Here is a 13,468-nt window from a genome sequence, read left to right on the forward strand (position 1 = left end):
ATTTTCTGGAAAAAGTCTATCAGTCTATGAATTCCTCCCCTTGTCAACAACATTACTTTGTAATTCCTCATCCCTGTAGCCCACTGCTCCCTTCCTATCTGCCCACACTCAGCTCTCTGCCTCCCTTGGTATGTGCTAACTCATTATTAATATTAAACACATGATTTCTCTTCTCCCTTCTCTCTATATGTGAACTTAACCCCATATAGGAAGGCTATAAATATTAGAAAATTATCAATTTTCATTGGGGTTTACTTTACATTTCTCTTGTCAAATCTGACCTTCTATTAACTTTAATGAACACCATTTGCCTCCAAGTCATTATTGCTTTTTAACAATATTAATGTGTTTGCATTTCTGCTTAAACTGTACCTCTCCTCCAAGCTGGGTCAGGTGATCTGGCACATGCTGCCACTAACAACCCAGAGAAGTTAACAAATAATCATTCTTCACGGAACAATCACAAGCTTCTGACTGTTGACAGTTCTCTGCAGTCACCAGCAGCCACCTGGTCTCTACCTGTAACAGACAATGTGGCTTCCTTCCTTCAAACACTAATTCGAAGAGATATATGCACCCCTATGTTCATTGCAGCATTATTTACAAAAGCTAAGATATGGAAATAACCCAAGCATCCATTGACAGATGAATGAATAAAGATGTGGTGTATATATACAACAGAATATTACTCAGCCATAAAAAAGAAATGAAATCTTGCCATTTGTGACAACATGGATGGACCTACAGGGTGTTATGCTAAGTGAAATAAGTCAGAGAAAGACAAATACCATATGATTTCACTTATATGTGAAATCTAAAAAATGAAACAAATAAAACAAAACAGAAACAAACTCATAGATATAAAGAACAAACTGGTGGTTGCCGAAGGGGAGGGGGGTGAAGAGATGGGCAAAATAGGTGAAGGGGATTAAGAGGGACAAAATTCCAGTTACAAAATCAATAAGTCACAAGGATATAATGTACAGCATAGGGACTATAGTCAATAACACTGTAATAACCATATGGTGACAGATGGTTACCAGACTGATCATGGTGATCATTTCACAATGTATGTAAATGTCAGATGACTATGTTGTACACCTGAAACTAAGAGATTATTGTATGTGAACTACACTTCAATGAAAAAAACAAAAAACAAACAACTCCCCCCAAATGTCCCTACGGCTCCTCTCCTTTCTCTCTGAGCATTAGTGCTGACGCAGACACACTTTCCATCCTCTGGATTTTTCTATGACCACAATCTGCCTGCAACCGGTTCCTTCCCTTGGAACCTCTTGGAAGCCCCTGGCCCTTCCCTGGGACTCGACCTGGTAAAAAGATAGCTTCTGATCTCCTGCTGACCCTGTCCTCTTAATTAAGGGACTTATAAACCAGGCTGGTTTCCATGAGGGTAGAGGCAGGAGCTTTTGTGACCCAATGAGAGATTTCAGTTCTTGTGTTTAACTTGTGTCTGGTGTTAATATTATCCCTATTTATTCAGCTGAAGACACTGAGGCACAAAGAGGGTGAGTAACTTGCCCAAGATCTCAAAGCTAGTGAGTGACAGAACTGGGATTCTAGTCCAGGCAAGTGTGGCCTGGAGACTCCTCCTTAGCCCACGAATATATGCAAAGGCCATTCCTTTCCCTTCCTCTGCCCACAGTCATAGCATCCCAGCTTCCCCACACAGCTTGGGGAGGGAGGCAGAGAAGGGAGGGCTGTGATGTTCCCGGGCTGGAGGGCCTGGGGTTCCAGGGCTTCCTACGCATGGTTACCAGGAAGTCCAGCGGCACCACTGGAGGGGAACCTCCCTCGGTTGCAGTGGGGGGCCCGCCAGCTGTGGCTGGGCTGTGGGGGCAGCCTGGGAGAACACAGGCCAGCGTGCATCATTTACAAGGTTGCCCAGAAGGAACCACCTAAGCCGCCCTTCGAGAGTCACACCCATCACATTCTCGGACTGCGAGACTCGAAACTCCTCAAAATCTGGAGGCTTGTTGGCCTCAACCTGCATCCACTCTGGACAGTTTTTGAAGATATCAGGATGTGCTGAGAAAAGTCTTAAGAGTTTATTATTATTACTGTTTCCTACTGGTGAGATCTCCAAAGCAGCTAATGTCTCCGAGCCAGAGAAGGCTCCGTCGCTGCCCATGGACCAACAGGCCAGGCCAGTCCACCACCCGGGCCCTTGCTCACCAACTCTCCTGTGCTGCGCCCACTGCCGCTCCTTTCAGAAAGGACAGCCCCTGGCATTTGTCAGTGAGTTCAGTGTCTTGACAAGCTCCAGAGGTGAAACAGAAACTTCCCCCGTGAGATTCTCCTATTTGATCTTTTGTCTCATGTGTTCCCCTCGGGGATGAACAAGAAATACTGCTCTGAATAATTCATAGGCCCTGAGGTAGAAACACGCTGCCTTTTTAAATAAAAAGGCTGAGTACACGGCGTGGAAATACCTCTTCTGTGATGCTCTAGCAAAAGCACAGAGGTCTCGAAAGCTCTTTATAAATTCCTCTGACAAGAGTGAGACAAAATGAAAAGCCATGTCATATTTTTAATCAAACAGACTAATGTTTGGATAATACGTAAAATTATTTATAAAGCTGTATCAAGCCACAAAATGCTCAACAAAGGGAGAAAAAATTAAAAGTAGCTGTAATTATTATAAGGTTATTTTTAAAACTGAAAACGATTGTCTTCAGTTTTCTATTTAATGGGCACCTACCAGGGGCCAGGAAGCCTGCCAGGCTTGTTATGTGAATCACTTCATTTAGTTCTCATGGATGAACTGGGTAAGCGACAGCCCAATTACAGAAGCACCAAGGTTCCTGGAGGGTAAGCGACAGCCTGCAGTTTCCCAGGAGCAAGGACGGGGGTGGAGTTTGAGCCCAGATCTGACCCGGAAGCACATGCTCTTCCACGGTGCTAATGCTCGGGGGCTCGGCATGCCTCTGTTGGAAACCAGCAGTCACCGCTCAGCCCCTTCTGCATTTGGCAGTGTCACTAGGAGAAACGGCCAGAGAACGAAGGCTTTGGAATCCTTCGGAGAATATTTTACTTATTAGTTACAAAACCATATCCTCTCAGCACTGGACGGAAACTCACAATCTATCTAGTTGAACATTTTCATTTTACGGAAAGGAAATTGAGTACAGAGGGCTGACGGGCTTCCCCAAAGTCAAAGAGCGAGCGAGCGACACTGCTGGGGCCAGAACTGTCCTCAGACTCTCTGTCCAGTGCTCCGTCTCCCATACCACACAGCACTGATTACGGATGCTGGGCTCCCAAGGGCTGCTGACATGAAGGGCACCTCAGCTTCACGACAAGGCTTTTCTTTCCTGTGGTTCGTTAAATCAGAGACGTCCTACCACAAGAACGAAACAAAAATTCAGAACTAAGCCTGACATGTAGGCCCAGAGAAAACAGTGTGACTTTTCACCAGCTCCTCGGGCCTTGCTGACTTCTGAGTTTCAATTCAGACTCTTACAGGAAGGTAACAGCAGACCGGCGACTTTGTGGGGCAGCTGTGCTCAATGTATCTTCCTAACAGAGGGAACCCTCCAGAGTGGCCAGTCCGTCCCCCGACCTAATGGAAACCGAGGTAGTCGGGCGGCCCACTCCAGGCAGGGGAGGGAGGGGGGACAGCAGGGCAGCCCCCGGCTTCTGACCTGGGCATCACAAGAGGGACGTGTGCATTTTTGGAGAGCCCCACAGCTGTGTGCAGTGTGGAAACTGGGGTGACTTACCTGAGTCCTCTCGGTTCCTCGCCTCCTCTGATAGGACGCCCCTACTGGCCAGTGGCCTTGGTGACAAGCTAGAGTCTCCAGTTCCCTCAACGTGAGAAGCCCCCCAGGTTTTTAAAGTGCTCTGGCTTTTGTACTGACGTCTCCCTGGGGTGTGGGCACCTCCAAGATGGCTGCTACAAGCAGCACAGAAAAAGATGACAATGTCAGTGCCAGGGCCACAAGAATGTCTTTATTAAGCCCAGAGCCACAGGATGGCTTGGACTACTGGCCAGGAGGCCATTGACTCAAACTCTCCCCTCAGAGTGAACAGCACCACCGGGTACGGCTGTTCAGGCTGTGCACTGCCAAGTCCCAGAGGCTCCATTTGCACAAACTACAACAGGAACGGTGCCTGCTGGCTTTGTGCAACGTGGCAGCCTGGCAAGCTAACTGCATCTGGCCTTTGGAGCCAGAAGAGGGTTTGAGGGTCATGAGCCACCTCCTGCTTCCAAGGGGAGCTCCAGTCTAAGAGTGGGGGTCCCAGCCAGCTCTCGGACTCACCAGTCGCTGCATGCTCTTCACGTGGGTGGGGCTGATGGATAAGGCTTCTTCATACCACCGCCGGGCTTCATCGACGTTTCCTCGGAGCTCGGCAACCTGGCCACGCATGTACAAGACGTTGTGGGACATCGGGAAGAGGTTGGCAGCTTCCTGGGTGCAGGCTGTGGCTTCTGCAGGCTTCCCAATGCCAATGTAGACTTCAGCTGTGGGGAGGAGAGCAGAGGCAGATGCTTTCCTGGTTCCCTGCCCTTCAGAGGCCTCGAACGGCTGTGACTCTGGTTGGGACAATTACCTTCCCCCTGTGGAAGTCTGGCGGGGACCCACCTGGAATACGCAGGGCCCAGGGCCAGACAATCCCCCAGCACAAGTGGAAACAGCTGCCAACTGACAGGCCTTCCCGCCATCACACAGGGAATCGAGCCACTGGTACTGTGGGGCCTTGGAGGGGACACATGTCACCACCAATGAGAGGGGAGTGAGGCCTACCTGGGCCCTGCCCCGCCAGAGGACATGCCCTCAGGGTCCCCTAGAGCACCCTGCTATCTGGGACACCTGCCCTCAGCTCTGACAACCACAGAGAAAGGGCTGGAAGGAGCCCAAGGACAAGCAAACCAGAGGTGCACAGCCCTCACAGGGCAACGGCTCTGCCCTCCAGCTCTTCTCCTGATGCCACCAAGTGTGACAAGGGCAGCAGGCTGTGGCTTATGTGTTTATGGGCATGAAATAAAATGGCTGCTCTATCGGATGCTGCCCTCCGACCAGGGAAAGTCACCGCACCCGGGAGACTATTAACCGTATGACATCGACAAAGCCCTTTGAAAGTACAAACTGTCACTTTCCAAAAGAGCAGAAAAGTGACCTTTACTCCAATCTCAGGCCCCAGCTCTCTCTCACGGAGAGTCCCAAACTGCTCGGCAGCCCTGGCCCCTGAAAGAGCCCGTCACGCGTGTGTGAGTGCTGCCTGTCTGTCTCTGGGGCACGCTCAGTGTGCTCTTCTCCTGAGCGCTGTGGTCACCGCACCATCTGTCCAGAGCTGGGCCTGCACCTTCAAGCATGTCCCACTCCTCGGCCGCCTCTGTCAAGACTGCTGGCCAGGGTCCTAGGCAGGTGGCTGCTGCGCTCTGGGCCCACTGCCCCTTCTCTGACCTCTGGGGCAGCCCCTTCCCCATCTGTTCCTGCCTTGACCACTGGCCTCCTCCCCTGGTGGTCAAAGACGTTTGCGCCTACATCGCCAAGTGACGTATGTATTAATATATCGTGTATAACATAATGCACACAAAGACAGAAATGGCAGAAGAACACGATACAAAAGGAAAGTTTTACTGTTTTCCTCGCACTCCTCACCAGTTGTCTCCTGGAGACAGGGCCTCCTCCGGCCCCTTACTTCCTGCCGTCTGTCCCACCTGAGGCACAGCTCTGGCCGGTCATCCTGCCCACTGGAAACCACTCCTTCCTCAGGGCCTTCCATTCTGTTCACCCTCCCCCCTCAGTCTTCTCTCAACAGTCTCCCAGGGAGCCTCCCTGAGCCCCTACTCCACACTGCGGCCCCTCCCACTCGGCGGACCCAGCTCCTTTCCCTGCTGGCTTCTCCTCCCTAAAACCCACTGACAGCTTTACCTCGTTTGTCTCATGTACTGTCTGTGTCCGCTCTAGAATGCAAGCCACAAGCAGAGGGCAGGGATTGTGTTTGTGCGTCCACTTCTGCGTCCCCCAGTGATGAGAATAGTGCCTGGCACACAGTGAGAGCTCAGGAAATAGGTGCTGAATGAATGAATGAATGACAACAGTAACAACAGCAGCAGCTAACATTCATTAAACGTGTGCTTTGTGCCAGGAAGTGCTCTCATTTCTCCTCTTATCTGCACGGTGATTTGATCCCCATTGTACAGCTGAGGAAACTGAGGCACAGAGAGGGTGGAACAATTTGTCCAAGGTCCCAGCGCAAGTCAGCGGCAAAGCCTGGCCTGGATTCTGTGCTTGCAGCCTCTAGAGGGAACAGCGTCCCCTCTGCCCCCAAATCACCCAGATACCCCTGCCTGGCATTCAGAGCCCTTGGGGACCGGCTCCACTGTCCTTACTAACCTGAGCTCCTACTGCTTCCTGTGCCCCTGGGCTGTGCCCCGGTAAGCCACTGTGGTTTGCACACACGCTTTTGTTTATTCTCTTTTATTTTCTCACCCTCAGCCCTCTTCAAGGCCTAGCTCGATCGCTGCCATGCCTGGAAGCCATCTCTGACCCTTCAGCAGAAAGGGGAGCCAGCCTCTGCGCCTCGCTGATGGCTGCGTCCTACATGTGTTTTTGTGAGAGGCCCTGGGTCTGCTCCTGGACAGCAAGCTCTGCCGTGGATCCACCTTTCTATCTCCCCACCTGCAGCTTCATACGCAGAGACTGGAAAAGGCGGACGCGAATCACACAGTTGCGGTCAGTGTTAGTGCTGCTGACTTTTTGACCCCATCAGCCTGGATGGCCCCTGTCCTCAGCACCCTCACTTCCCTGGGGATCACACGCACACGAACAACTGACTCCTCAGGCCAAGAGAAAGCAGGCCTTGCCCATCACAGACACTCTGCCCCTCCCGTCTGTCAGAACTCTCCTAACAGGGAGCACAGAGATGCTGGGCTGGCCCAAGGGGCTCCGAGGAGAGGCCCAGCACCTCTCAGACATGGAACCTTGGGCACTTCAGCACAACCACTGAGCCCTAAGGGGGCAATGCTGCACCGCGTCTGTCCCATGTCCTCCAGAGACTCAGCTCACAAGGTACTTCCTGAGCTTCTACTACACCCGGGGACCCTACAAGGACAGAGATGACATGGACCTGACCTTTGGTTTGGGCCCAGGTAAAAGCCGGCCCCTCCTGGGAAATGAACAAGCTCCTAGGGACACCATGGGGCTGTCTGATGTCTTTCAGTAACGCAATTCTCTCCAAGCTCTCGCCAGCAAGAGTCGGATGTGTGCCCACTGCGGTTTTAGGTTGCCTGAGCATGGCGGTAGCTCAGGAGAGCTGTACAGAACGTTCCTCTCACTGTACACTTGGCTCCTGACTTGCTTCCATTTTGAGGGTGAGTTTATGCACATTTCCAAGATCCCCAGGGCCCAGAGCTGTCTGTGGTGGGTGAGACGCACTGGGCCTCTCCCATCTAGATCGCTATGGAAAAAGGCCAACTTGGGAGAGGGGACTGAATGCTTCCAGAATTTCTATAACAAGACTCAAAGAGGGGCACAATGCACGTGTAAGCCCTGTTCTAGGGGGTTCCTCCGTGAGACCGAATGTGAGACCCAGCGTCTTACTGACCACTGTGTCTTCATTAGCCACAGGTCTGATGCAACTTTTCCCTTCACATGATGAGAAAATGGAAGACAGACTGAGCTGAGTCATGATCACGAAGGTGGGAGAAAGAATCCAGCCGCCAGGGACCTCTTTTCAGTGCCATAGAAGGTGCAGGAGGGAACCTATGCCACTATAAGGCCTGTGCTCCTGAGGCAGATGGGCAGACAAACGCACAGCCTAGGCTGCTCCTGAATCTGTCCTCTTTAAGTTCAGATGGAAAGACACAGGGCACAATGTACTGTGGTGCTTTTCAAACCATTTTCCCCAGTGGAACGTCTTTTTCCCACAGAGATCTTAAGAGTGGGCAGCTTGCTTCTCTCTTGCTTTGGTCTCCTCTCTGGCCTCTGGGGTACTGCTGCGGACCCCAGGGCTCTAGGGTACCCAGTTTGTGAGCCGCAGTGTCATGAGAACATGGAGGTCCTTGTGTGTGGCCTTGGGCAAGGCGGTCGACTTCTCTGGGCCTGTTCCCTTGTCGGATAGGGGACACATCTGAAGCTGGCCCACATCTCTCCTAGGCAGTATAAGGAAAAACCAAGAGCGTGGAAACCTGGAGCCCAGAGGGAGCTGAAAATGGGGAGGACCATGCTTAGTCGAGCCTCATCCCCTTCGAGACTGCAGTGTGAGGAAATTACGGCACAAAGAGGTAAAGGGCTCGTTGGAGCACCGCAGCTCTATCTGGCTGACTCAGTGTATTTGGGGGTGCAGGTGTAGACCTTCCGTTTCACCCTGGCTCCCTGGAGACAGTGGCTTAGAACAGCCATTCCCCCTTTTTGAGGACACTGCATCTTAATGTGGCCCAAAGTCTTAGGCTCCAAGAATGAAACCTCAGTGGTGGGATTTCCAGCATCAATCAAGTCCTTGGGATGGGGTGGGAGGAGGAAGAGGAAAGGATTGCCGAGGCTTCCCAGCATCCCTGAAATCCCCAGAGCGGGCCTCCTCGCCTGGCACACAGCTGGTCCCCTAGAATCCAACAAGGCCACGTGGTATTTACTGTAAGCCTGCACTGCTGGGAAGGCTTCCTTCCTGGGAGTCCACAGCTCAAACGGACCACTGTCTCCCCAGAAGAGGGTTTCACAAACGTCCACCCCGATCCACAGGGCCGCAGCCCCTCCCCTAGCACCTTCTAGAACCTCTGCCAGCCCCTTGATATATTGTTTTTGCTAGGGGACCCTCCAATCTTTGCTTCTTGTTTCTGTCAGGGGCCCATGAGCTACAGCCACACACCTGGCCCCTCCTCCAGGTCCCATCTGATTGACGCGTTTGGGAGAAGGACTGGGCTTGCTCGCCCTGGCCCCTCGGGGCTCTCTCTGTCCAGTGCCTTGTGCCTTGGATGCTCACACAGGCACGTCATTGGGCTCTGCCCCTGCAAAGGGGAGGCCAGCACTCGGAATGGGTGAACTCAGCTCAGCTGTGATGCACTGGGGAGCCTGATGGAGACCTGAAGTCAAGCCGTGTTGTCTGATCCGGCCTCCCTAGGAACAAAGCTGGGGGTGTGATCTCCGTGTGCCTCCCCTATTCCTTAGTTGGTTCAGAGCTCAGGAGGTCAAGAGAGGAGTATTGTTCACACTTCCCTAAAGCCTCCCAACCGTGATCAGCATCGTCTTTTCCCACAAAACCGTGAACAACTCCCAGCCTCAGTCATCTCGGCATCCCTTAGCACAGGCTCTAGCACTTAGTAGGTGCTCAAGGAAAGGTCGTAGGTTAATGAATGCTGAATGAGGGTCAGAAGAGGGCACGGGTCAGGGAAGAAAGTCAAAGGCCAGAGAAGCAACAGTGCATGAAGTTTCCCCAACCCTTTCACCAGAGGCTAAATTCAAGTTAAAAAAATAAATTAACAAAGGGCCTCGTGAGCTTATTAAGGGAGATAAGAGCTTGTACGGAGGAACAGCAACACGAGGGAAACTGGGCTGGGCGCTTAACGGCGATCAGCTCCCAGCGAGAACCACGTCCGAGCTGCAGGGCGGGCTCTGAGAGGCCCCTCTCTGAAGAGGGGCAGAGATTCTCTCCTGGTCGCTGGCAGCTGACAGCCTCTAACCAAAGGTAGGGGGCTGCTCAGGGTGGCGGACACTCCCGGCCTGGTTCTGAGAGCTCACACTAAGCTCCGACTGCCCTCCCTGGAATCCCTTGGTTGGCCCTTGTTACCGGGTCACTATGAAAGATGTCGGAAATCGATCCCCCTCTGCTTGCTCACCTTCGATGGCTCCCTGCTGGAGGTGACTGTAACCCGAATGTTTCGCTTGGCATCCAACCTCAGGGCCCGGCTACCTTTCCAACTCCCTGCCTGGTGTTCACTTCACCATCTTAGCTCCACACCTCTGCCGTGCTGTTCTCCCTGCCCAAAAGGACTTTCCTGAAATGCTATCTGTTGAAGACCCACCAGTCCTCACTCCAGGCTCCACCAAACCCCACCTGCACATGACTTCCCCAGACACCCCAGGTGAGCCATCTCCCCAGCGCCCTGTGTGCACTCTGGAAATCCCTCACCCCTGTCTGCCTGTCCTACAGTGACTGCGTTTGTGCCAACTTTCCCACTAGATGCCACGCTCCTGCATGGCCAGGATCAAGTCTGCTCCACCTATGCATTGCCCTGTGCCCCTAACTTGCCTTGCAGAGACAGCTTTCTGAAATCTTCGCTGAAGCAAACTAAAGATGTGATCTGAAAGGGCTGAGCGATGCTGTGAAAGCCTGAGGACTATCTCTTCCTCAAGGTGAAGTGGTATCTTGATTGGGAGACCTGGTGCTGGATGCACCCACAATCCAGCAAAGGTCCAGTTTCCTTACTCATTCATTCATTCTTCTAACACTTGTCAGGCACCTGCTTCATGTCAGCTGCAAGGTTGAGAACTGGCTCACAAAGTGCCTGCTCTGGGCTCAGTGTTGTGCAGGTTGTGCACTGTGCAAAAACACTGGACAGAGTGGGGCTGAAATCTAGCCTGGACTCCACTGGAAGGCTGTGTGCATGGCATAAGGCTGCGTCTGCCCCGAGGAACCCAAGGAAGCCCTTTTCCTCTCGCAAAGGTGCCTTCAGCTAGCCAAGCCTGTTCCATGGGGGTTAGTCTATCCCGAGGGGACAGCTTTTGTGAAACTCACAAAGAAGCAGTATATGTTAGAGGCAGCCCAAGGACTGTACCTAGTGTGGGTGCTGTCAGATCTTCTGTTCCACCTGAGGCCTGGCAGAGAGGGATGTGCACCATGAGCTACTCCCCAGCCTTGCAGGAAGCTAGGCCTGCACACTCCCTGAACTCTCAAAACCATTTCCTCAACTCCAAATCCTGCTCCCCTAAAGGAGAAGTGACTTGTGCTTGGAAAAACAAACCTTAGCAACTTGGTTCTGGGACAGCCCCCGCCGAGAGGGGCAGGAGTCCCCAGGGGAAACGCAGGCGTCTGCCAGGAGCCGCAGGTGCTCCCTGAGCTCTCGCCTCGCCTATCTTTGTGGATTCACTCTTTCATACAGAAATCAGCACAAGGGCCCAAGAGGAAAGGGGTCAGTGTCCTGACGAGTCTGCTTCCAAGACAGCAAGGTCCAGGGGAGGCCTCATCCTTATCAGCTCTCACTGGAATTGTTCTTTACTTTTTTTGCTTTGGGGATGCCAGGAAGTGAAGGGAGGCAGGGATTTTGTTTTCATGCACCGGTCCTGCCCTGAGCTTCTCTGGGCCAGGCCCCAGGCTGAGGCCTATAGTCCCCAAGATGAACACAGCTCTGGTCCTGTCCTCGCTGATGGCCCCGCCAAATGCCTTCGTCAGGGTCTTGGCTGCACGACTGACATTTTTTTCTGAGTTCGTGAATGGCTGTGTCAATCTGTCAAGAGTGATCCCTTCCCCAGGGGTTGGCGGGCTGGCGAGACCAGCTCCTCACCCCCTGGCATAGCTGTGATACACTCTATCCCTCCCAGCCTTGGCCCAGCTGTTCTCCCGACTCCTCAATCCTTCCCCACACTCCCCCCACCTTTGGTTGACCTTGACTCATCATTCAAAGAGAAAATAGAAGCAAACCAAGCTGACCATGAGCCTCTTCTCACCAACAAACCCACAAGCCTGCTGTTGTCCTCTGTCCCCATCCCTTTGCCCCCCTTCTGCTATAACTGAGGGCCAATTGCTCTGCCTGTGCCCTGGACCCCATCACTTTCTTGCCTTCTCAAGGACTTCATACCTTCATGCATCCTCTCTCTCTTCTGGATGATGAGGGTCTCAATCTTGACTTGATCATCCCCATCAGCAATCAACATGCTTCCATGGAAGCCATTTTTAACCCCTCTTCCTTGACCCCACATTCCCCTCCAACTATCCCTCCAGTCCCCACTCCGCTCCACAGGGGTTCTTCCTGCAAGGACTGTGCAGCCTCTGCCCCACCTCCTCACTTGCCATAGGCTCTGCAGCCCGTGCCAGAGGGCTCCATCTCTACCCCACCACTAAAACTCGTCTTGTCACCAACAACTTCTGTATGCCAAATCCAACACAGGCTTTTATCTCCATCTTACTCAGTCTCTCAGCAGCATTTCCTACCAGCCATATCCTCCTTAAAAAGTTATTTTAATAGTTATTAAGTGCTTGCTACCTGCTGAGCACTCTCCATGCATTATCTTTCGTAATTGTCACAACTGTCCTCATTTTGCAGCGGAGAAGACCAGGGCTCGAGGGATTAGGAATAACTTGTCCAGCTCACACTGCTAGACCATGGTGGGGCCAGAAATTCAGTTAGACTGAGTTTAGAACCCCTGTTCTTGACTGTCCCGCACAGGCTCCTTCGTAAACCCCTTTGGCTGCCATGACACCCCCTCTCCTGGTTTTCCTCTGGCCTTGCTGACCACTCCCTTTCCGTTTCTTGGGCTTTTCCTCTCCTCCCCAAATTTTACTTTTTTTTTTTTAAGTATGCATTTTTGGTGAGGAAGATTGGCCCTGAGCTAACATCTGTCTTCCTCTTTTTTTTTTTTTCTCCCCAAAGCCCCAGCACATAGTTGTATATCCTAGTTGTAGGTCATTCTAGCTCTTCTATGTGAGCTGCTGCCAAAGCACAGCCTGAGGAGCAATGTGTAGGTCGTCGGCCAGGATCTGAGCCGGTGAACCCTGGGCTGCTGAAGCAGAGTACATGAACTTAACCACTTGGCCATGGGGCCAGCCCCTCCTCCCCAAATTTTAAATGTGAGGAGCTCAGGTCTCCGTCTTGGCCCTTTTCCCTTATCCATCAACATTCTCTTCCTAGGCCTTCTCATCACCCCTCTTGGCTTTAAATCTCCCAGATTTATGTTTGTAGCTCAGACCTGAAGCATAGGCTTGAATATCCAGCTGCCTGCTGGCATCTTCACTTGACTATCCACAGGGACCTGACGCTTCCAAGTTCAGACAGGACTCTGCTTTCTCTTCCTCCCTGACCCCCACACCGCAGTTCCTCCCCCAGGCTTCCATCGAGTCACTCACTGACTCCAGTGCCAGGCACAGGTTTCTCCCTTTTCCTTCATCCCCACATCTTACTCATCAACAAGGCCTATCCCTTCTACCTGGAAAAGCATCTCAGGTACCCACTTCTCTCTACCTGCACCAATGCCACCTGAGACCAAGCTGTCTCCTCTCCAGTGGACCAAGGCTCCTCACTTTCCCGTTCCCTTTCCGCTGCCTTCCACTCCATTCTCTACCTTTAGTGAAAGTGGCCTTTTCATAACCTCTATCTGATCCTTTCACTCTCCTGCTTGAAGTCCTCAATAGCTTTTCAATGCTTTTAGGATTGAGCTAAAAGATCTTAACCTGGCTACCAGGGGCCTGGCATGATCCTGCCTCACCTCGGGCCACTTCATTACTTTCTCTTTAGGCTTCAAGCGCCAGGGGCCCTGCCACTTCTCTAACACTGTGAGCTCAGGCTGCCTGC

At 52.3% G+C, this 13,468-nt stretch overlaps 1 protein-coding gene across 9 annotated transcripts in view; it reads right to left on the bottom strand.

The window, feature by feature from the left end:
- Positions 1-13,468, bottom strand: part of TTC7B (tetratricopeptide repeat domain 7B) — a 222,666-nt gene that overhangs the window by 29,321 nt on the left and 179,877 nt on the right. For 8 of the 9 annotated variants that reach the window (XR_006886346.1, XM_046647628.1, XM_046647626.1 and 5 more), the window contains one exon: positions 4,281-4,483. Coding sequence is in view for 7 of the 9 variants with exons in the window: in XM_046647628.1 (XP_046503584.1) it covers positions 4,281-4,483 (203 nt within the window). In the remaining 2 variants the exon portion in view is untranslated. Of the gene's footprint in view, positions 1-4,280; positions 4,484-13,468 lie in introns of those variants that run through there. The other variant, XM_046647627.1, reaches the window with a different exon arrangement.

This window comes from Equus quagga, chromosome 20, assembly GCF_021613505.1.
Source record: "Equus quagga isolate Etosha38 chromosome 20, UCLA_HA_Equagga_1.0, whole genome shotgun sequence".
Taxonomy (NCBI): domain Eukaryota; kingdom Metazoa; phylum Chordata; class Mammalia; order Perissodactyla; family Equidae; genus Equus; species Equus quagga.